The sequence below is a fragment of the Dermacentor albipictus genome, unplaced genomic scaffold, assembly GCF_038994185.2.
Source record: "Dermacentor albipictus isolate Rhodes 1998 colony unplaced genomic scaffold, USDA_Dalb.pri_finalv2 scaffold_28, whole genome shotgun sequence".
Lineage (NCBI taxonomy): Eukaryota > Metazoa > Arthropoda > Arachnida > Ixodida > Ixodidae > Dermacentor > Dermacentor albipictus.
The window spans coordinates 1,431,784-1,454,140 of NW_027225582.1; the positions used below are offsets into that span (position 1 = coordinate 1,431,784).

General features: G+C 47.4%; 1 protein-coding gene across 1 annotated transcript in view; it reads right to left on the bottom strand.

Annotated features, from left to right (window-relative positions):
- The window catches only part of l(2)37Cb (lethal (2) 37Cb), a 298,164-nt gene that overhangs the window by 137,678 nt on the left and 138,129 nt on the right, over nucleotides 1-22,357 (bottom strand). The window contains exons 11-13 of the mRNA XM_070529703.1: nucleotides 12,818-12,928; nucleotides 8,563-8,678; nucleotides 6,838-6,979 (exon numbers count right to left, since the gene is read on the bottom strand). Coding sequence (XP_070385804.1) covers nucleotides 6,838-6,979; nucleotides 8,563-8,678; nucleotides 12,818-12,928 — 369 coding nt within the window. The remainder of the gene's footprint in view (nucleotides 1-6,837; nucleotides 6,980-8,562; nucleotides 8,679-12,817; nucleotides 12,929-22,357) is intronic.

A 22,357-nucleotide genomic window follows, 5' to 3' on the forward strand; every position in this document is an offset into this window, starting at 1 on the left:
CAGCTGCGCCTATTGTAGACGTTAATCCAACGTTAACGGCCGTTGAGCGGAACCGTCTTCTTGAGCTCATCAATCAGTACCAGGGCTGTTTCTCCTCTGCGTCAAGAGTTGGTCACACGCCACTTACCAAACACCACATCATTACTGATGTCGACGCCAGACCCATCCGACAAAACCCTTACTGTGTGGCCCCAAAGGAATGCGAAGCAATACAAAAACTAGGGAAAACAATGCTGGAAGATGGCGTTATTCGACCATCTAATAGTTCTTGGGCATCACCTGTAGTTTTAGTGAAGAAGAAGGACGGTAGCCTGCGCTTCTGCGTTGACTATTGGAAGCTCAATCAGGTTACAAAGAAGGATGTTTATCCACTGCCACGTATTGATGATTCCTTGGATAGGTTGCGAAACGCGTGCTACTTTTCCTCAATGGACTTGAAAAGTGGTTATTGGCAGATCGAAGTGGATGAGAGAGACTGTGAGAAAACAGCCTTTGTGACGCCTGACGGACTATATGAATTTCAGGTACTTCCTTTCAGTTTGTGTTCGGCGCCAGCAACATTTCAGCGTCTAATGGACACTGTGCTCTCCGGACTCAAATGGCAAACATGCCTGGTGTACTTGGATGACGTGATTGTCTTTTCCGCAACGTTCAACAAACACTTACGAAGGCTGAAAACTGTTTTTGAAGCGATGCGCTCTGCCGGTCTCACTTTGAAGCCTGAGAAGTGCCATTTTGGTTTTCATGAGCTCCAGTTCCTCGGTCACGTCGTCAGTAGAGGAGTCCGATCTGATCCGGATAAAATTGCCGCCGTCACTAATTTCCCGATTCCATCAGACAAAAAAGCCGTGCGACGTTTTCTGGGACTCTGTGCATATTACCGGCGATTTATTGCAAATTTCTCGCGTATCGCATGGCCGTTAACACAGCTCACTCAAGAAGATATGCCTTTTACTTGGGGCGAAGACCAGCAGCAGGCATTCCACGAGCTCATGCAACGCATGCAATCGCCTCCCGTATTAGCACACTTCGATGAGGAAGCCCTGACGATATTGCATACAGAAGCTAGTAATGTCGGTCTAGGGGCGGTGCTAGTGCAATGGCAGGGTGACAGCGAAAAAGTGATCGCTTACGCCAGTAGAACTCTATCCCGAGCTGAAGCTAACTACTCCACCACTGAAAAAGAATGCCTCACAATGGTATGGGCAGTTCTAAAATTTCGTCCGTATTTGTATGGTCGGTCTTTCACCATCGTTAGTGATCACCATTCCCTCTGCTGGCTCATTAATTTGAAAGATCCTTTCGGCCGGCTCGCACGCTAGAGTCTTCGACTCCAAGAGTTTGACTGCTGTTACATACAAGTCGGGACAACAGCACGCAGACGCTGACTGCCTTTCTCGGTCTCCTGTTGAGCCGGCAGCACAAGACGATGACGACACAGTTTTTCTGGGAGTCGTGGATACTGCCGATCTTTCACGCCAGCAATGGGATGACATTGAATTGCTGCCGCTTATTGATTACCTCGAAGGACGAACCAACAGCGTTCCGAGGCTCTTTGCAAGAGGGGTGGCATCATACTGCTTGCGTCGCAACGTCCTCTACAAGAAGAACTTCTCGCCTAGCGGCAGCAACTACTTACTTGTTGTTCTATCATCGCTTCGACGTGAAATCTTACATGCCTGCCACAACGAGCCGACTGCTGGGCACTTGGGCTACACTCGCACACTGGCACGGATTCGGCAGAATTACTACTGGCCGAGATTTACTGCGGTCGTTAAATGTTACGTTCAGACATGCCTGGATTGCCACCATCGTAAACCGCCATCCGTCAAACCAGCCGGCTTACTGCACCTTGTTGACGTGCCGGCCACACCATTTGCACAAGTAGGCATGGACTTTCTGGGCCCCTTCCCAACGTCTACTACTGGTAATAGGTGGATAATCGTTGCCACGGATTATCTCACTAGATATGCTGAGACAAATGCTCTGCAACGGGCAACAGCAGATGAAGCGGCACGATTTTTTCTGGAATCCATCGTTTTAAGGCATGGCGCTCCCGCAGTAGTCGTCATGGACAGAGGTACTGCTTTCATGGCCCAGTTTTTAGATATCGTTCTACGTCTAAGTGGTACCGCCCACCGGAAGACAACAGCGTATAACCCTCAAACGAACAGACTGAAAGAACGACTCAATAGGACATTGGCTGATATGATAAGCATGTACGTAGATGTAGAGCATAGGAACTGGGACGAGGTTTTACCTTATGTCACCTTTGCGTACTATACGGCTCGTCAAGAGACCACTCGCAAGACGCCCTTCAGTGTCGTATACGGCCGTGAGGTTACAACAACATTAGACGCAATGCTCCCTCATGAATTTGACAATGAGACGGGTGCTGAAGAGATAACACACCGAGCAGAGGCAGCTAGGTAGCTTGCACGTCTGCGAATCCACGAACAACAGGACTGTGACGCCAGACGCTACAATCTTCGGCACAAAGCCGTAACATACAACATCGGCGACAAAGTGTGAATCTGGACACCTAATCGACAGTGTGGGCTCTCTGAAAAGCTCCTACACAAATACTTCGGGCCCTACATAGTTCTCCGACGCATCAGTGACATCAACTACGAAGTCGTTCCAGACAGCTCGCACTGTTCAAAGCGCCAACAGCATTTACCTGAGGTCGTTCACGTGCTTTGTATAAAGCCGTACTACGAGGACTGACAAGACTGCGCAGTTCTTTATCGCTGCTTTCCAAGCCTCTATCATCGGGACGATGATCTTTTCTAAAGGGGGAGCATTTGACACAACTATATTTGGCAGAACCATAATGCAGCAGGCATGTGCCAGTGGGGACGATGCTGAAGTAGCACGGGTTTATAGGTGAAGCGGGGAAAAACGAAGACGTTGTTGTTGTTCCCTTGGACGACTGACAAAGTGCGTTTCTTGGCGGTGCTGCTACGCATACTCGTCAATCCCACGTCGTTACAATATATATATTTTCTTCATCTCATCTATGGGATCGAATGCGAGCGCTGTTGCTTTGTTTCTGTGTGCAGTAGTTAGCAGAACCAGTTTAAGGTAGGAGAAAAAAAGAAAGGATAATTACTGAAGCATAATTGCAGCGCCGTGGTTTTAAACGGAAAGATATATAAACGTAGGTCGCCATGGTACGCACGCGAAAAACTACCTAAATAAATTTGGAGACTTGAGAAAAAGTTTTGCTAACAACTGATAACATGGCAATCAGTACTCGAATAGACGAGAGAAATTATTGAGACATGGAAAATTCCCTTGAACTAAGCATGGTTTGCGAGAGAAATGCTTGTAAGTAATGAGCATTTTAAAAGATGAGGGAACATAAGATACTCTCTGCGCTTACCGAGAGGATGGGGTCCGCACGAGACTACACCAGGCACCTTACTGAGACATGGAGCTGTGTGGCCAGAACAAGGCTCCCTTCTCTGCCGGCCAAGCACAGATAACGTGCGTTCCGATCGCCCAAGGTTGCGCGAGCATAGTTTAGTTTGAATCGAGTGAACTCGAGCGGCTCTAGGGTCTTGGAATAGGTTAAGCAGGTGCGAGCGTGGCACGCTTACCGTGGGATGCTAGCCCGAGTAACTATCTCAAGGACTGCTGCTCATGAGAGCGAAATCCCTTTGTGTAATTATAATAACCCTAACACGACAACTTTCGAAAAATGAATGGCCCAGAGGGCTGTACAACGAGTGCTATGACCGATAATTCTCTCTCCCTCTCTATATGTATATGTATGCACACACACACACACACACACACACACACACACACACACACACACACACACACACACACACACACACACACACACACAGATATATATATTTCATCTCATCCTAGGGATTGAATGCGAGTGCTGTTGCTTTGTTTCTGCGTGTAGTAGTTAAGAGAACGAGTTTAGAGTCGGAGAAAAAAAGAAAGAAAGGAAAATTACTGAAGCATAATTGCAGTGCCGGGTTTAAAGCGCACCCGTAGTAGAGAAACGGAAGGATATATAAATGTGTGTAGCCATGGTACGCACGTGAAAAACTACCTTAATAAATTTAGACTTGAGAAAAAGTTTCGTTCACAACCGATAACATGGCATTCAGCACTCGTATAGAGGAGAGAAATTATTGAGACATGGAAAATTCCCTTGAACTAAGCATGGTTTGCGAGAGAAATGCTTGTAAGTAATGAGCATTTTAAAAGATGAGGGAACATAAGATAGTCTCCGCTCTCGCCGAGAGGATGGCGTCCGCACGAGACTACACCAGGCACCTTACTGAGACATGGAGCTGTGTGGACAGAACAAGGCTCCCTTCTCTGCCGGCCAAGCACAGATAACGTGCGTTCCAATCGCCCAAGGTTGCGCGAGCATAGTTCAGTTTGAATCGAGTGAACTCGAGCGGCTCTAGAGTCTAGGAATAGGTTAAGCAGGTGCGAGCGTGGGAAGCTAGCCCGAGTAACTATCTCAAGGACTGCTGCTCACTAGAGCGAAGTACTACGAGTGCTATGACTGATAATTTTTATATATATATATATATATATATATATATATATATATATATATATATATATATATATATATATATATATATATATATAGATAGATAGATAGATAGATAGATAGATAGATAGATAGATAGATAGATAGATGGATAGATAGATATACATATATATACTGTATTTACTCGCATAATGATCGCACTTTTTTTGTCAGAAAAATTGACGCAAATTCAGGGGTGCGATCATTACGCGGGTTAAATTTCCCGCGAAAAAAAAAAACATTTTTTTTTCGTACCGCGTTTGCTGCGAGATGTGAGATTGCGGGTGCGGGACACCAAAACGAAAATGGCGGCTGGCGGAGCAAGCCGAACACGCCGAACGCGATGTTTTTTTCTTCTCGTGAGTACATTACGTGCATTGAAACACTTTCTTCCGTATCAGTGATGAATAATATCGTTAATATCGGCAAGTTTGCGGCAATAACGTAGCCATGTCCATGGGACGTATTCTGAAACGTTCGCCGTGGCGAACTTTTCGCACTGGCCACGCCTCCGCCGTAGCGGCGCGCGCTGAATGGCTGCTTTGACAAAACCGGAAATTCACTTGCGCCAGCTGAATTTCCGGTTTTGTCAAAGCAGCCATTCAGCGCGCGCCGCTACGGCGGAGGCGTGGCCAGTGCGAAAAGTTCGCCGCGGCGAACGTTTCAGAATACGTCCCCATTTTGAGGGGACAGAAACAGGTGGGCGCGCTTAGCAGCCAGTGACATATAAACACATGACGGGCATGCTGCGGAAACTGCGGCATCTGTCTTCACTACTATGCTAATACGGCACGTTTCCGCTAAGGGTGGGCGAATATCTTAGCTGTGTTACAAGCGTCGGCGTATGAATAGGGTACACTTTTAACGTATCAGAGTAAGCAGGTGCGAGCGTGGCACGCTTACCGTGGGATGCTAGCCCGAGTAACTATCTCAAGGACTGCTGCTCATGAGAGCGAAATCCCTTTGTGTAATTATAATAACCCTAACACGACAACTTTCGAAAAATGAATGGCCCAGAGGGCTGTACAACGAGTGCTATGACCGATAATTCTCTCTCCCTCTCTATATGTATATGTATGCACACACACACACACACACACACACACACACACACACACACACACACACACACACACACACACACACACACACACAGATATATATATTTCATCTCATCCTAGGGATTGAATGCGAGTGCTGTTGCTTTGTTTCTGCGTGTAGTAGTTAAGAGAACGTGGCTAATATCATTGCCGCGCGCGATTTGTTGCGTGCTCACGAGTGCAAAAGCAGATGAAAAGAATCGAAATGGGCCTTTATTGTTTTTGTTGACATCAGCCATTATAAAGCCAACCCATAATAAAGGCAAGTTTGGTTGTACCTCATTTTGTCATAGAAGTGCGGAAAGTGATGAAAGTAATGAAATGAGGCATCTACTTAAGAATGTTTAGTGCGTGCAGGCCGCTTGGCTTGTCATAAAGAGTCGTTCGCGTAGCATTCGACAGGTGGTAAGCACGATCATTATTCGCTAGACTTAGCACACGACATATCGCTGCGACAAGTTCGGGGCGCGATCATTACGCGGGAAATAAAAAAAATCGAATTTTGACGACAAAATTTAGGGGTGCGATCATTACGCGAGTGCGATCATTATGCGAGTAAATACGGTATGTTCATCTCATCTATGGGATCGAATGCGAGTGCTGTTGCTTTTTTGCTGCGTGTAGTAGTTAAGAGAATGAGTTTAAGGTAGGAGAAAAAAAAGAAAGAATTACTGAAGCACAATTGCAGCGCCGTGGTTTTAAAGCACACCCCCGGTAGAGAAACGGAAGGATATATATATATATATATATATATATATATATATATATATATATATATATATATATATATATATGTTGACTTAGATTTGAATATATATATACAGTATGTCAGCAGGGTATTGGTCAGAGAAAGATGTACCTGCCCATAAAATATGCAGGATGTGGAAACTACAAAAGCTTGATGTATCTGAAAGAAACTTGGATACAGGGGTGCATAGTTCACTGCAACAGAGGAGCCTTAATATCAGGCTGTATGATTAGACCCTTAAGTAGCTAGAAGTTTTTATAAGTTTCCACATTCTACAGTTGCCATAAAAGGGCCAAATAAAGGTTATGAAAATCATGATTGCCCTTGCTGAAGTGCTAAAAAAAAGCATGCTACACCTTGCAACCTGCTACTAACATTTAAGTCACCATGAAAAAAAAAAAAGACAAATGGGTTCTCACCTCAGAGAACTTTTCAGCATCCAGGGTTGCTGAGGAGATCAGTAGCTTGAGGTCTGGCCTAAATCGTGCTATGTCCTTAACCAGGCCAAACAGGATATCCGTGTGAAGTGTGCGCTCGTGTGCCTCGTCCACTATGACCACACTGCAGTGAAGTGATCCCATGCTACCTTGATTAGAAACAGGTCAATCATAAGCCCCGTTGCCAAAATTGCCTCTCACTAATTTCAGTTTCTGATAGTCAATCATGGATTAAGGGATGCTATAGTGGTAGAGTATGCACTCATTTTCAACCAACAACGCATTTTAAAGAGGGTGTACTCACGCAGGGTGCAACAGATTGCGACATAATTTTTTGCCTCCGTCCTTGTGTTGAAGGTTAAGCCGTGCTCTCGCTACATTGAGTCATTTGCGCCAAAAATCGCTGTTACGTCAAGAGCTGGCAATAGAGAATCGCATGCATCATTTAGAGGCCCTAGTGGATTCGGCTCCACTGAGAGACAGTTGCCTTTCTTTTTACTTCCTTTTCAGTTATTCTATATTTAAATTAAAGAACAGTCAATTTCCCTTAACCTTTCGTTGGCTTCATATGATTGTCGCTAATAGAAAATCAAGTCCCTCAGTTCTTAGTATTCTTGCTCCAGCAACATGTGTCGAAATATTGACAAAAATGAGCACTAAAAGAAGCAACGGCTGATGGAGCACCTGTTGTGGTTTGCACCTTAGTGTTGTGGGGACCCTTTTTGGACCCCTATTTCCTGTTCACGCACGACTTGGGCCATTCGCCCTCGCGATCGCTGGCACCAGCGCGATGCGGAGCCTGCTGCTTGCGCGCGTGGCTCACGTTACGCCATGCGCCGGGCACAGGAACAGTGCCTGAGGAGCGGGCGCCTCTTGCCCTCTCCTCGGCTTCTCTCTCCTTCAGCATCGGGGGTACGCGGGCGCCTTCGCCCAACAGATTGACTTTCGGTGCTCGTGGATGTCGGACATGCAAACCCACTTGGTCCCGTGCCCCTCTGAGCAAGGCGGCCACTTTCCGTGTGGCGAACCTGCTCGGAAGAGCCAGTGTGAAGGAGCAGACGTCCCAAGAGCTTTCACCCGTAGTCTGCGACTGCCACCCTAGTGCCGCATTCCTGTATTGTACGCGCATTCTGTACAGAACAGGGAATCAACCCCCATTCATTGGTACCGTGGCTGGAGTTGTCTCTACGCTTTGCCAGTGAGTCAGTGAACCCGTCGCGGCGCCCCTTTGCGTACGCTGCGGAGTGGGGACGAGCTACGTGTCTCCTTAGACCTTTGCTAGCCAGGTCTGGGCACGTTAGCCTGAAGCTCCACAGTGCGCAAGGATGATTATTTCGGACATATGATTTTTTAACCTGCTTGATAATTTAGACTTTCTTGTGGCCACCGACACCAATGTATAATGGCAACTGAAATTTCAGACGCCACGTGGTGTGTCACTTGATTTTCCAGGCTGATCTATGTGCACTCTGTCACAAAAAAAAAAAAAAGTTTTTCTGGACAACCCGATCATTCAAACATTTATGCAGTCCCATCTGTTTCCCAAAAATCAGTCGCTGATTCTATTAAACAAATATTTGCATGGAGACAGTCTATGAACAAACACATCGTAGGACGGGGAGCAATGCTATAAACATGTTCCATCTCACCCAATGATGCTATCAATGGCAAAACCAACAGCGCAAAAGGGCACGAAGGTTGTCATACCTGTAGCTAGCCAAATCTGGCTCAGACAGAAATTCCCTGAGAAGCATGCCATCTGTCATGTACTTCAGCACTGTCCGCTCTGATGTGCAGTCCTCGAATCGAATACTGTAACCCACCTGAAAGACATGCAGACAGACAGGTTCAGAGGGTAGCAGAGGATAGAATGTGCCAATCATGTTTAGAAGCCATGTTGGCCAACAGCAGGCACTTTGTGTTTGCAGTGTCTGGGGCAAGAGATTCTGAAACAACTACAGCTGAACCTTGTTATAGTGAACATGGATGTGTCAAAATAATGTAAAGTTTCATTATGAACTATACACATTTCACATTTTATATACTGACTATGCTTGGTCATGTAGCAAATATGTGAAATTCCCCAGAGCCGAAACAGGTGCCCATTAGACGCATGCTACACGTTTATCTGCATGATGCCCAAACTCAAAGAAAATAGCTCAACAGCAATATTCAGGGAAAGTTGTCACACCGCCTCCATGCACAGTTATAGAGCATGACATTTCCCCCATGAGTAAAGCCCAGTATGTTGATTTGCTGATTACCACCAAAACAACCACTGGAGCAATGCACAACTACAGTGTGTGAAGCACTGTTCCCATATCAATGGTTTGACATGCCAGCCATATTAGGAGTGCGATAACATAGTACAGTCAATCCCAGATATATCAAACTCAAAGAAGATCACGAAATCATTCTATATAGGTATCGATAATTCAAAATATAAAATATGCATACCTGCATATTTTAACACGCATATATGAAAACTCCGCATGTCTCATACATTCTCCCTAGATTGTGAAACGTGACAATTTTCTGATTAGTTTCTCCAAGCCCATGTCAAATGCAGAGAGTTTACTTTTTTTCTTTCTTTCTTTGCGCATGAATGTAGTCACTCACGCTGCGGAATGGTCTTTGATAATATGATCGCAATGCCAACCATAAAAGCCCGTGTCACCTGGACCACAGAGCGCCTAATGCATCGCCATCCTTGTTGCATGTTTTTATGCAAGACGAAGTAGAAATGGGCACAGTGCAGGAGCAAACCAGCTTGAATGCATCAGCCTACCTGTATTGCAAATCACGCATGAACGTGTCCAGCTGCAAGTGTCTTACAATACACTGTTGCCATCTAAACAGCCAACTGTCATATGTCGTAATGAGTCACGACCATGCATACAATGTTAGATTTGTAAGTAGCTTCCAACCTGCAGAACACCTGAGTCGCATTTCCACTGATGTCTCCCTGTGAGCACAATTGAAACGCGTTCAATATGGGCCTGCAAATTGCACAGCAAGTCTTGTCACCACTGCCACGGTGGTCTTTCCACATAGTGCAAGTGTGGCATGTCGTGGTTTTGTTAAATCTAAACTGTAATGTAAAAGCCTGTGCGAGCGAGACTTGGAGTCATATTGCTTTTTGGCCACACACAGAACGGTAAAACGCTGTTCACAGTAACTCTACAAGACAAACCAGATGGTGCAGACATCTCCAGTTTGTCTTCCCATGCCCAAAGCCACTCAGTGAAAAGACCGAGTGCCATTCACGCTTTCTAGTGGAACACACATAATGGACGGGACAACGGGGTGCTTTTTGCGTTCTTGAAGTAGCATGGCGATCACATTTCCAATAACGAACGCCGCAGGTAGCATGCTTCACTGCTTGGCGATGTCAATTTACCTATCAATATGCTTCACCGCATCACCCTCTATGTTGCAGTGAAGCTTGCTAAAGCTGATCCACCATTAAGGAGCGCAAATAAGATCTCAGCTGCGCGAGCCATCCAAATTTTGAGACACGCACCTCTTTCCACCAAGACATGTACTGGCCTTCAGATTCAATGCTTTGTTTAACAGCATCTGCCACAACAGCGCCATTTCGTGGCCATGAATATTTCCAATGACGCAAGTGGTTGCAACCAATTAGGAGAAGCGCTCTTGCAGGGGCCCAGCGCAGTGCAGTGTTCCAATATATCGAATGCGACAGGCAACGGGAGTTCGACGCACGCGCAGTACAGTTGCATGGGACTTCCAAGGGGATATTGCAACTGTTCGATATAGGCAATAAGTCAATATAACCGAGTTTGGTATATCCTGGATTGACTGTGCTTGACACAATGCTTCAAAACAATATGACAATACGTCACGTGGACTAGTGGAATGTACATATACAGAGAATATGGCATGTAAAGGCCATTCAATTTTCAATGCTAAACAATCTACTTAGTCGATGGGTGCAGAAGTGGCCTTGGTGCAACTGTTGGCCATAGCTACAGACTTAGGGTCAAATGGAGTAGAAAGCTGTGAGCGAATCATTAAGAGAGGTGTTACCTAACAAAAGGACCAATGCGACACACTGTAACACAAACCATATTGCTTTGACCGCCCACTACATCACTCCCCAGAAATCGCTTGCATCACCAGTTGAAGTATATGGCTCAATATTAGACTACAAATGGGCATAATGATTCCCATCATACCACATAGTCATGGTGCTCACTTTCACTTGCAGTTTTTCATAGTGAACTTTTCCACAGTGTGGAAATATATTATTAACTGAAAAAGCAGTGCATTTGGCTGCAGATTTTGAGCACTAATTTCTCGAAACTTGGTCAAGGCAGAAGGTTTCTAGCAAAATATTACGCTTTGAATGCTGGCCGACTGACTTCACTTCTGCAATTATAACACGCCCTAAAAAAGTAATTAATGAAAAAGTTATCTAGCAAAACTTTTTTAATCAGTGATTGCATTGGCAATTGCTGAGCCAATTTTAATGTCTACCACTGCTACCAAGCTTGGGGAGTAAAATTCGCCATTTGCATGTTTTTAATAATCTAACACAATCCTTGCAGAAACACACAGTACAGTAAAGGTCTGATAATTCACAACTCATTAAATGAAAATTTTGGATGATTCGAAGTGGCCGCCGCAGTCCGTCCAGCAATGTATTCACAGCAATATGTAATGCATCCTGCTAATTCACACTGTAATCTGTACCACCACCCATAATTGGAACTCTGCACCATTGTGGATGGTGTTCCTAGTGTTGCAAGTGGGAGCACGTTGGTGATGCTGGTGTTGCCGTGAAGGCCACGCAGCTTTGCTCTTTCCATTTGCAGCCCTTTGTAGAGGCCTGACAGGAGAGAGACACGTTTGGGCCTGGCCAAGCATGGCCAATGCCTCTGTTGCAGGTCGTTTCTCTCCCTCTCTCAAGACCTTCAAGATACAAATGCAGATGCAGTGCTGCATGTTTCACGTTACATCTTGGAGGCTGTGCTCTTTCTATACAAGGTGCTCTGCCGAGAAGCAGTGACAGGTAATGTTTAAAACATGGTGAACGTAAGATTTATCAGTGCTAGCACTACCAAAAAGCATAACCTTTAAGATTTGTGGCTGTTACTAAGGAAAGCATCTCTTCGAAGCGTGTCTGGATGCCACCTATATGTATTGTGGAACTCAGCATCGTGCAGCCGGTGCAGCTACAGGAGTACAATGAAGAGCAACATCACAGCAGGTTGTGGTGAATTTCGTGAGTGCATTTTAAAGAGCAGCTCTTGTTCTTGCGGCTAGCGTTGGCGGCTCAAGGCAAGTTTATAGTCCGACGTTTATCACACGTAAGTAAGCGACTTGTGGCCAGTCATGCTACGTTGCTTGCGCTATGGTAGCCGAAATGCCAGTATACCTTGACACGCACGCCGTCGGCTGCTCTCTTCAGAGCATGCGCAGAACTATCCCCAAACCATGTGCCACTTTGAATGGCTATCTACGACCGTCGGCGAAGCGGTGTGGGCACCTTTTTTCTTACCGTAATGCATTGTGGGTCAGCGCAATCAGCTTGAAGAACGCGCGGATGGAACAAGAGCCATCTTGATGTCGGACAAGTCGTACCATGCTGGCCGTAACCGGTGACATTGGCTGCGCCAACTATAAACATTGTTCTCGTCAATGTGGCAGCATGAGCGAGCATGTACACCCACGCTGACGCTATGTCAGACTATATAAGCGCCTTAACCGAGCAATTTTTTCTTGGACTTTTATTAGTTTGAATTTTGTATAATTTGAATTTTCGCAACATGCCCACGGAATGAAAATTAACTAGCTTTTACTGTATAGGACACCAAACAAAGGCCCCCAAACTGTTCAGAGAATTTAGCGTAACAGAGCTTTTTCTCGAACAAGTTTACAGTACGACATCTGGTTCACAAACAGGAACAGGTAGCTTATGAGCTGTCAGAATACTCACCTCATTTCCCAGTTTGACACCCATCTCCTCAGAGACTCGAGCAGCCACACTCATGGCAGCAACTCGTCGCGGCTGGGTGCAGGCAATCTTCATCTTGTCAGCTGTGTAGCCCTTGAAGGAAAGGATAGCCAACAAGGAGAACCTAAAAACCTCAGTTCAGAAAGTACTGTATTTACACAATAGTAAGTCGACTGCTTTTTTTTAAATTTGAAAATCTGAAGTGGGGGGGTCCACTTACAATCGCAACCAAAACATGGCACCGCCAAAAAAGCGAGACCAATGGGAGCTACAACGTAGTTACAATTTTATGTTTGCTCTAAGGCCCTACCCGTAGCTTTTCGCTATCCCGCGTGTTTGTTCGCTTTTTGGAAGGGTTTTTCAAAACTTTTTACAGTTTTACAGTGCATGCAACACTCATGGGGGGCATTGATAGTTGACAGAAGCGCCACTGCTCCATTCGCGGCGGCCCCCTCAGAACAACGGCGCTTGCGGGGAGTATCGGTAGTTCATGGAAGAGCAGACACCGCTCGCGGGTTTCTCCATAGTTTGACAAAAGGCATTGGTTTGACGCGTTCCACTTGACTGCCGGCTACGTGCTACTTCTATGCTTCCTCAGTCGTCATGAGTGCTCCAGGCCCACAAATCTTTCGGCACTCGTTCACAGCAGCGTTCAAAAGGGCTGCCATCCTTTACGCCGAAGAAGCAACTCACAGCGCAGCGGGGCGCAAGTTCAATGCTTCTGAATGGGTGGTGCAAGAGTGACGACTGCAGCGAAGCGAAATTTTCATCTGTGACGGCAAGTGAGAAATTCCTAACATGCCGAAGTCTCGACGCTTTCCGGAGCTGTAGGCTAAGCTTGCAGCGTACATCGCTGAAATGCGTGATCGGTCCCTGCCACTGAAGTGCGACATATGGTCATGAAACAAGCCCGGATCTTTGCCTTTTAAGGACCTGCTCCGCCGTGAGTACAACGAGCGGCTGGCGGCAGAAGACCGCGAAATTATGCCACCGGACCTGTCAAAAGAGCCTCCCTGACAGCTGCGTGTGGCTGGGTACCTTCAGCGTGGGCTGCTGTTCCACAAGATGTGGTGCGGTCATTTGCCAAATGCGAAATTTCGCGGGGCGCTGACTGCTGTGGGACCGTAGCAACAATGACGATGGCAGCACTAGTGAAGATGAGTAGTCCAGTGACCATGTCAGCTACTAATAAATTTTTGTTATCGAATGCGCCCTCGGGTATGCTCTTCTTTTTTTTCCCTTGTCACGCGGTATTGGGGGGGGGGGGGGGGCGACTTAAATTCCAGTCGACTTACAATCGTGTAAATACGGTAGGAATGGGCTAGCACGTCCTCTGCTGCCAAGATAGAGCAGTCCCCATTGTTGACATGCATAAATTTGAGCCTTGCAATAATAAAAGCGTGCTGGCACCGACATTTCGAGATATCAAAGTTCGAGTCCACCCTTTGAGGGTCAATGCCATAAATATATGGTACTGTGTACAAGTTCCAAATGGTCGATGCCACATATTTATGGCACCATCTTTATGTTTGAAAAGTGCACCAATTTTTCAACTCTTTCTTGCCCAGCAAGTGCTGGTACCCCGTGTTGATACAAGGAATTTTTTTTTTCCCTCCATAGTCTCTTGGTTTTCATTCACCGGCGTCTTTATGTTGGCATTTCAGTGACCAGTTTTGGTTTCATCTTGTGGGCTGTTTCTGTTCCCTGTGCTCGTAAAAGCTGATGCCTATCTGGTATCTAATATCTTCGCTAGATCGCTAGATCTAGCGCTAGATGCTCACTCATCTGCTACTCAACTACAGTCTAACCCACTTATAACAACACCAGTTTTAACAATATATCGGTTATAACAATTAGAAGCTGCTGCTTCAACTTTTATATGTTTTCTATGGTGAAATAACCCATTTACTACAATGCCCCTATGCCGCATTATCGGTTATAAGGATGAAGTCTGGTTGTTGGCTGTCTGCCGAAAGCTAATGAAATGTGAAGTCTATGAAAGGAAGAAAAATAAAAGAAATTCAAGTCACTGCGGATTGCCCAATGCCCCAACAGCTGCTGCGTGCTCATTTTCCAGCCTTCTCCACATCATCAGCCTCGCACGCATCTCTGCTGTCGCCTTTCCAACTCTCTCAACACGAATGAGCCCATAGCTGTATGCAGCACCACCATCCGAAACACAAATGAACCGCGCCAGCTACACTGGGTTGCTCACAGATTGCTCGCTGGCCCCTCATTCTGTGCAGTTCTGCCAATGAGTCACTCATGGTCATCTTTGTTGGTTGTGTCTAAGTCGTTCCTGCCACATGGTTTCTCAGCCTCGCTAGACTTCACACCAAAACGGAAGATGGCTAATTGCCCACTGATCATCAGCAATGCAAGACGTTGCTGGTGAAAAGAAAGCATACTGCTATAGATTTGGAAACGAAATGCTTCTAATCGATGAGGCAATCGCCACGAACATGCTTGCATCAGATAGCGACGGCGATGATATGGCAGGGCAGCCTCAAAGTTGTCCTCACTGTTGGCCCTGCAGATGATTTAGTGCCCTCCACCAGGACTTCATTTTCACAAGGGACCTTCCGCTGCACTACGTGAAGCACCTGAATGCCTTGGAGAAGGATGTTGGCAAGCTTTGCACAATGCAAGCAAGGCTGATGGACATGGGCTTTTCTCGAGAAGCCAGTGAGAAGTATGTGGCGAGATGCTTGTGGCGATCTCGCCCCAGCGTTTCTTCTGTACTTCTGAAGCTGACAGGCTGCCGCAGCAACCTTCTCGCATATCTTAAAAGGCCCCTTTTGGGGCCACCAAAGCAATGCCTTGGCAGAGCTCTCATGCTGCTTGCCGTAACCCCTCTTTTCATTTGTTATAGCAGTGCCATTCTTGATCACCGACAGCTGTGGCTTGTTAGATGCGATCAGAGAGCGCAGGATAGCAGAGCTAAACAGTTAAACATGTCAACATCAGCAGCAGCTGGACTGAGGAAGGTGATGGGGAGGAGCATTGGCCTCCCTGCAATATAGTTTTCTAACAACAGCTCTGCCCACCCTATTAACTTGCTGGACAAAAAGTTTTCACACACACAGCGCGCACACACACACACACACAGCGCACAGCGCAAAAGATGAGGGCAAAAGAAAGAACACAACACAGGTGTTGTGTTCTTTCTTCTGTCCTCGTCTTTTGTGCTCTGCAGACATGTCGATATTGAATCACCAACTTGCCCAAGCTTCCACTTTATCGAACAATTATCGGTTATAACAATGAAACTTTCGTGGCGCTTGAATATATTGTGAGCATTATATTACCCCTTCATCTTCTTCATCTGTATGTATTCATCATCATGGCCAGCATCATCGTCTTCAGCGCGTGACCAGCACAATAAACCATTGAGGCTTAACAGCTGTCTCGCAAGTGGTGGAGGCTGCTTTCGATCCCTTGGTCCTCTACGCCTTCGAATTTCCCTGGAGCTTGGTTCAAGCCGCCGCTTGCTCTACCTTTCCGCCAGGATGCCCCAAGAAGATCCTCCAGGAGTCTCCGGCGTCACCGTCTCTTCCCCACCGGCGGTCCCTTCATGGACTGTCAGGATGTGGCAGCGCGATCCCACCATGTTCTCTGGCCTTCGTAGTGATGACGTTGATGACTGGCTGGACAATTATGACCACGTGAGTGAGTCTAGCCGGTGGGATGACATGCACAAGCTTCACAACGTCACATTCTACCTCACTGACGTTGCCAGGACTTGGTTCCTCAACCACGAGAGCACCTTGCCTGACTAGGCGGCATTCAAACACCAGCTTCGGCAGATTTTTGGCGCTCTTAACGTCCGCTCTGAGGTCGCCAAGAAAAAGCTTGATGGACGCACGCAGCTTCGCGGGGAAACATACACATCTTACATAGAGGACACCCTCGCCCTTTGTCGCAGTGTTGACGCCACCATGACGGAACCTGATCGTGTTTGTCACATCCTAAAGGGCACTGCTCACGTCACGTTCAACACACTGGCGATCCAGAATCCTAATATTGTTAATGATGTGATCGCGACTTGCCAACACCTGGATGCACTGCAGGCCATCTGTTTACAACCTGTCGCCGGTGACGCGCCCCCTTCGTCGGATACCGACCTGCGTATACTGATTCGGACTCTCATACGCGAAGAGCTCCAAGCGTGTGGCCTGCTCAGTCCTCCCGTTCTCCAGCCTCAGCCTTCGGTTCCTGGCCTGCACGACATCATCAAAGAGGAGCTATCTTCCATGACCTGCGCTGCAAACTGTGGCCCTCCTTCGCCATCCACCTCGTAAGCTCAGGTTGCGGCTATGCAACCAGCGTTCGTTTGGACAGCATCTCCTGGTACTGCCCCCAACTATCTGGCGACTCTACCACCCCTTCCGCCTCCACAGGATTTTACACTACCCAGCCTACGCCACGCTCCATTTATTATTATTGTGGTATTCCCGGTCACATATCGCATTTTTGCCGAAGACGACAACAGGACGACCGCCGTCGCTACGATATTTATGAGAGAGACCCGATGCTTCCTTCGAGTCCTTACCAGCGCCGGCTCTCCCCACTCCCTTTCTCCACCTTCCGAAGCGCCTCACAACTACCGTCCAGGGCGCCGCCGCTCGCCCTCCCCTCTCCGACGCTCGACATCACCCCTGCAACCGGCCCCCCGCACTCCTGACTACCGATTGAAAAACTAGATGGTGCAGTTTTTGGAGGGAAAGCTGCATGGCTCGCACAGACTACAATTCCTCCAGCGTGTCCAGTCTTGGATCTGGAGGACGATCCCAATTGCTGTCCCCCAGATTTTGGACCTTGCCGTTGGGTGCGGGAGTTGGTCGAGGTTGAGGAGGACATCGGGATGAAAACTTGGAGGTTTATTTACACTATTTACAGTGAGAGTAAATTAACAATCTTAAAGTCATTACGGGCCGGCAGCAACTCGCACGCTGCGGCCTGTGGCAAGAAGCTCGAAAGAGGTGAACGAAGGGAAAGCTCCCTTGCTGCTTTTAAGCCCTTCAGTGTCTCGAAGTCACGTCACATTCGGCCAATGGGCGAGCCCGCTTAGGTGACACCATTTTCGGCCAAACGGCGAGCCTGCTCAGGTGTCGTCATTTTCGGCCAATGGTAGGCGCCCGTGCGATTGTGTCACACCCGGCACACAGGGTCGCTCCTTGGGCCCCAATTGTGCGAGCACTTACTTCTCTCTGCGGTATTGCCATCCTGACTTGCAAGCGCCGTGACAAAGGCAGATGGGGGGGATTGCTGCCAGGGCTTCACGGTGCATTACAGCCGTCTTGCTTCGGGACCCACGTTACCTAGAACAGTACCAGGCTCCTGCTACACTTTCGCGAAGAGTCAAGCAGTGAATAGCTCCACCTGTGGCGCACGAGGTGGGGGACGCCAACTCGTTTGCATGTGCCGCACCTCGGGAATGTGGGATACGTGCTTCTGCGCTCCTTAATTAGGTGTGACGCGATTCGATGTGGTCTGGTGAACTCGAAGTAGGCTCAGGAAACGGTCCCGTATCTAACAGCTCGTCCTCGCCCCGGAAGTTCGGAATGGCCGGTGAAATCAATTCGCTGGCCATGAGGAACGCTGAAAGAACCTGTAGGGTAGTGGTGTCGAGCCTCATGTGACGAACTTCGGTATCCTGGGCCCTGGAGAATGTATGTCAAACAAACAAAGCAACACAGCGCTGCACCACGTGTAAGCGCAGGCTCTTCACCCCTGACTCGCCAGGCTATTACTGAGTCAAAATGAACCCTGATCTTTTATTTTCCCAATTTTGACAAAGCAGTTCCAACCACCTTTCCAAACCGCTATCCATTTCTCCCCGAATGCCGACAAGACCAGAGTGTTTTTGTTGTAGCAAAACAAAGGGTCGTTGTCGTTGCAAACAAATAATGAAAACAGCCGAACATAACTTAAGTGGCCTAATTTCGCGAACAGCCTGTTCTCACCCTAGCGCAGTGGCGTACTTATCTCACATACTGTTGCCCCTGAACAGTCTGGCCATCTTCACAAGTACGTAATCACAAGCGTGCTAGCCTTGTGGTCACTAATCAGAATGCGTACTTGCGTCATAGGCAAACTTTTGATTACGCTTACTCACGTTTCTTTCTTTAGTCCCTACAGGACACGTAACTTACGCGAGCAATTAAACTTGCGGGACTCACGCACTCCGCAGAAACCTTAAAATGATGCGTCTTTTAATAACTAGTTCCATGCACGCTAACTAGAGAAGTCAGAATACGGCCGCCCTAGACACACACGAGCAACCCAGTCATAAGTCTGCTTCCTTCCGTCCACACAGGACACGTGCTAAAGGAACTAAGAACTCTTAGTGCAAATGACGCGCTTACTAAAAACCTACGCGCTTACCTTAGAAAATAAAAAAAAAAGAAAAGGTTAACTAATACACACGCGCGTTACGATAGGCCTCCCAACGATAACCTTGACCTTCATGTTACTCATGCACACAAAAATAAAGAAAGCCTACATACTCATTAACTAGCACTCGCAAACTAATTGTTTAAATAAAACACCTCTTTCAAACCTTGGAGCTTCTCAAACGAAAACATAAAGAAAGCTCATACCTTACTTACTGAAAGAAACTCTAGCCTCAAATCGCGAAAATTTTCAAATGCTAAAAAAAAAAGCACAACACGTTTCACTTCTACGGAAGCTCTCTTGGCCCCCCGTTCCAAACGCTTACGACTGACTTATACTTTTGAGCCGTACCCGGGGTGGTCGTGGTTCGAAAGCTATTTTGGCTACCGAGGAACAACAAAAGGGCTGACTCACTATCAGCTCCCTCAAGACGTTACAGTCTCCTGCAAATTTGCGTCCTGGCGCCTCGCTTTCAACACGAACTCGATTAACCGCGTCACGACTCCCTACCACCTGGTCTCGTCTTGCCACCTTGCGCTTTTTTGTACTACACGCTGAACTTCGAAAAGAACGACGGACCGACAAGGAACATAACTGCCCCGTGCCCTATGTCCGCGTCCGTGCAGAACATGTTTCTCGGTCTCCTTTTGACCGGTGGCTCGAACATGTTAGGTGCGCCAACATTGTCAACGACGACCGCACCTTTCTTTTCCTCGTGCCCTGGCTTTTCGCGCCTCTCGCTGACTTTGGCTGCGCTACATTAGCTACCGCATTCCGATCTTTAGTGCGCTTCTTTCTGCGGCGCTTTCTCTTTGAACTCGCTTTCATGTCGCCTTCTGGCACCTCGTGCTGGCCGGTACACATTTCGTCGGCCCGGATCGGTCTCTTACCCAAACAGTCTGAGTGATTTACATTTAAATCTACTCTCACTTTGCCTCGACTGGCGGACAGCTCAACCGGCTCTGGAACAATGCAGCAGGCTTTACTCGAGTTATGCAACTTGCACTCTTGCGAACTGCCCTCCAGTGCATTGCCCAGCTCCCGCTGTGCATCGACACACAGCCCGTCGGTCTCAATCGTTGTCTCACGCGCACAGTCCAAATGATTCCTAATTAGATCATCCATCTCTTGGCTACCTAGACTGGCGGAGAGCTGCACCGATCCCTGAACCATGCAGTTGTCTTCTCTTGAGCTACGGCGCTCGCAATCCTGCGAACTGCCCTCAACTGCATCGTTCAGCTGGCACTTCCCTTTGGCACGCAGATCTGGCTCGACATGGGTGCTCGTGTCTGTCGGGCCAACAGTACCCTGTGCCTTGCTAACGACCTCGATACCATGAGATGCGACGCACACGCACGGTAACTGTGCCAATTTGTTCACAGCTGGCCAGCTGTCTCTACAGTCCTCTGTTGGCACAGCACCTCGTCGCTCTCACTCTGGCCTTTAACGGCCTCTGTTTTCATTAAGGCATCGTTAGCAGCTAGTCTTTTCCCTTCACCTATGAATGTGCAGCCAATCTCACAGGCACTACTCTTCTCGTTGGCTTTTGGCGAAAATCCGCTAGATACTTCCTCATTCTTGTGCTCTGTACTGCCTAAGTTTCAGACAGCCGTTGTCTCTGCGCCTTTAACTGCTCACAATATTGTATCTCTTTTAACAATGCTGCCTTCTCTCTCTCGTACTTTTGCTCACGCTCACGTTCTTGATACTCACGTTCACGTTCTTGACACTCACGCCGACGTTCTTGACGCTCACATCTAAGAGTAAGTTCTTGAAGCTCACGCTTCCATTCATTCTCGCGTTCTTGACGCTTACTGAGCTCACTCTTACGTTCACGACGTTCACGCTCACGTTCACGACGCTCACGCTTCCGTGGTTCTTGTATCACCTCCCAAGCAATCTCAATGCTTTCATCATCATTGCCACTATCTTGAATCGCCTTTATGATAGCTGGCTTTTTCATCTGTTCGTCCGCCTCAACTCCCAAATTGTCGCACACCAACAAGTCTAACCTTGTCAACCTTCTAAGATCCATGGCAGCTGCCCCGACCGGTGGTTAGAACTGTTTTCCTTAATTAATTTGTGCAAACACACAATATGCAAACAATTCCCGATTCCTAGAACTATCAAAATGAACACACAACATTTGAAGTCTGGCGAATCAAAAGGAAAAAAACCACGCGCTCACTTACAGTTGCAGCACCCTGCCATCTGGTTCATTGGTCCGCTGTTCCCGATTCCTCAGGACTCCCTGGGTAGAAGGCTCGCTCTTCGCTGTTCCCAGTTCCTCAGGACTACTTTGGACGAAGGCTCTCTCTTCTTAGCTATTCCAAGTTCCTCTGGACTCCTTTTGGACGAAGACTTTTTTGCTGTTCCGGGTTCCTCATGATTTCTCTCGATGAAGGTTCATCCGTAGCGCTGCCACCAGTTGTTGGATTTGGAGACGATCCCACCGCTGCCACCAGATGTTGGATCTGGAGGACGATCCCAATTGCTGTCCCCCAGCTTTTGGACCTTGCCGTTGGGTGCGGGAGTTGGCCGAGGTTGAGGAGGACGTCGGGATGAAAACTTGGAGGTTTATTTACATTATTTACAGTGAGAGTAAATTAACAGTCTTAAAGTCATTACGGGCCGGCAGCAACTCAGACGCTGCGGCCTGTGGCAAGAAGCTCGAAAGAGGTGAATGAAGGAAAAGCTCCCTTGGTGTGTGGGTTTAGTGGTCCAGATGTTGAAAGTGAGGGTCCCAGTGCTGCGTAAGCAACACCAGCTGGAGACTTCGAAGCATCTGTGTAAAATTCATCCCATGAGTACTTCTCCTTGAGTTCCAGAAAATGCAAATATATGTGTGCCTCCGGGCTCGTTTCGATATTTCTAAGAAAGAGAAGTCACAATGGATATTCTGCCACTCCCAAGGCGGTGGAAGCCGTGTAGGAGCCATTAGGACATTGTGTAAAAGAGGGACCCCTGTTTTTTCTGAGTGCTTCAAATCGGAGGGACAGAGGAGGCCTAGTGGCCGGGCAGTTACGAAACGGCCTAGCAGTGGACAAGTCGCATATAGTAGAATGACAAGGATGTTTAGCATCTGAGTTAACTTTTAGGGCGTAGGAGAAAGTTAAATATGTCTTT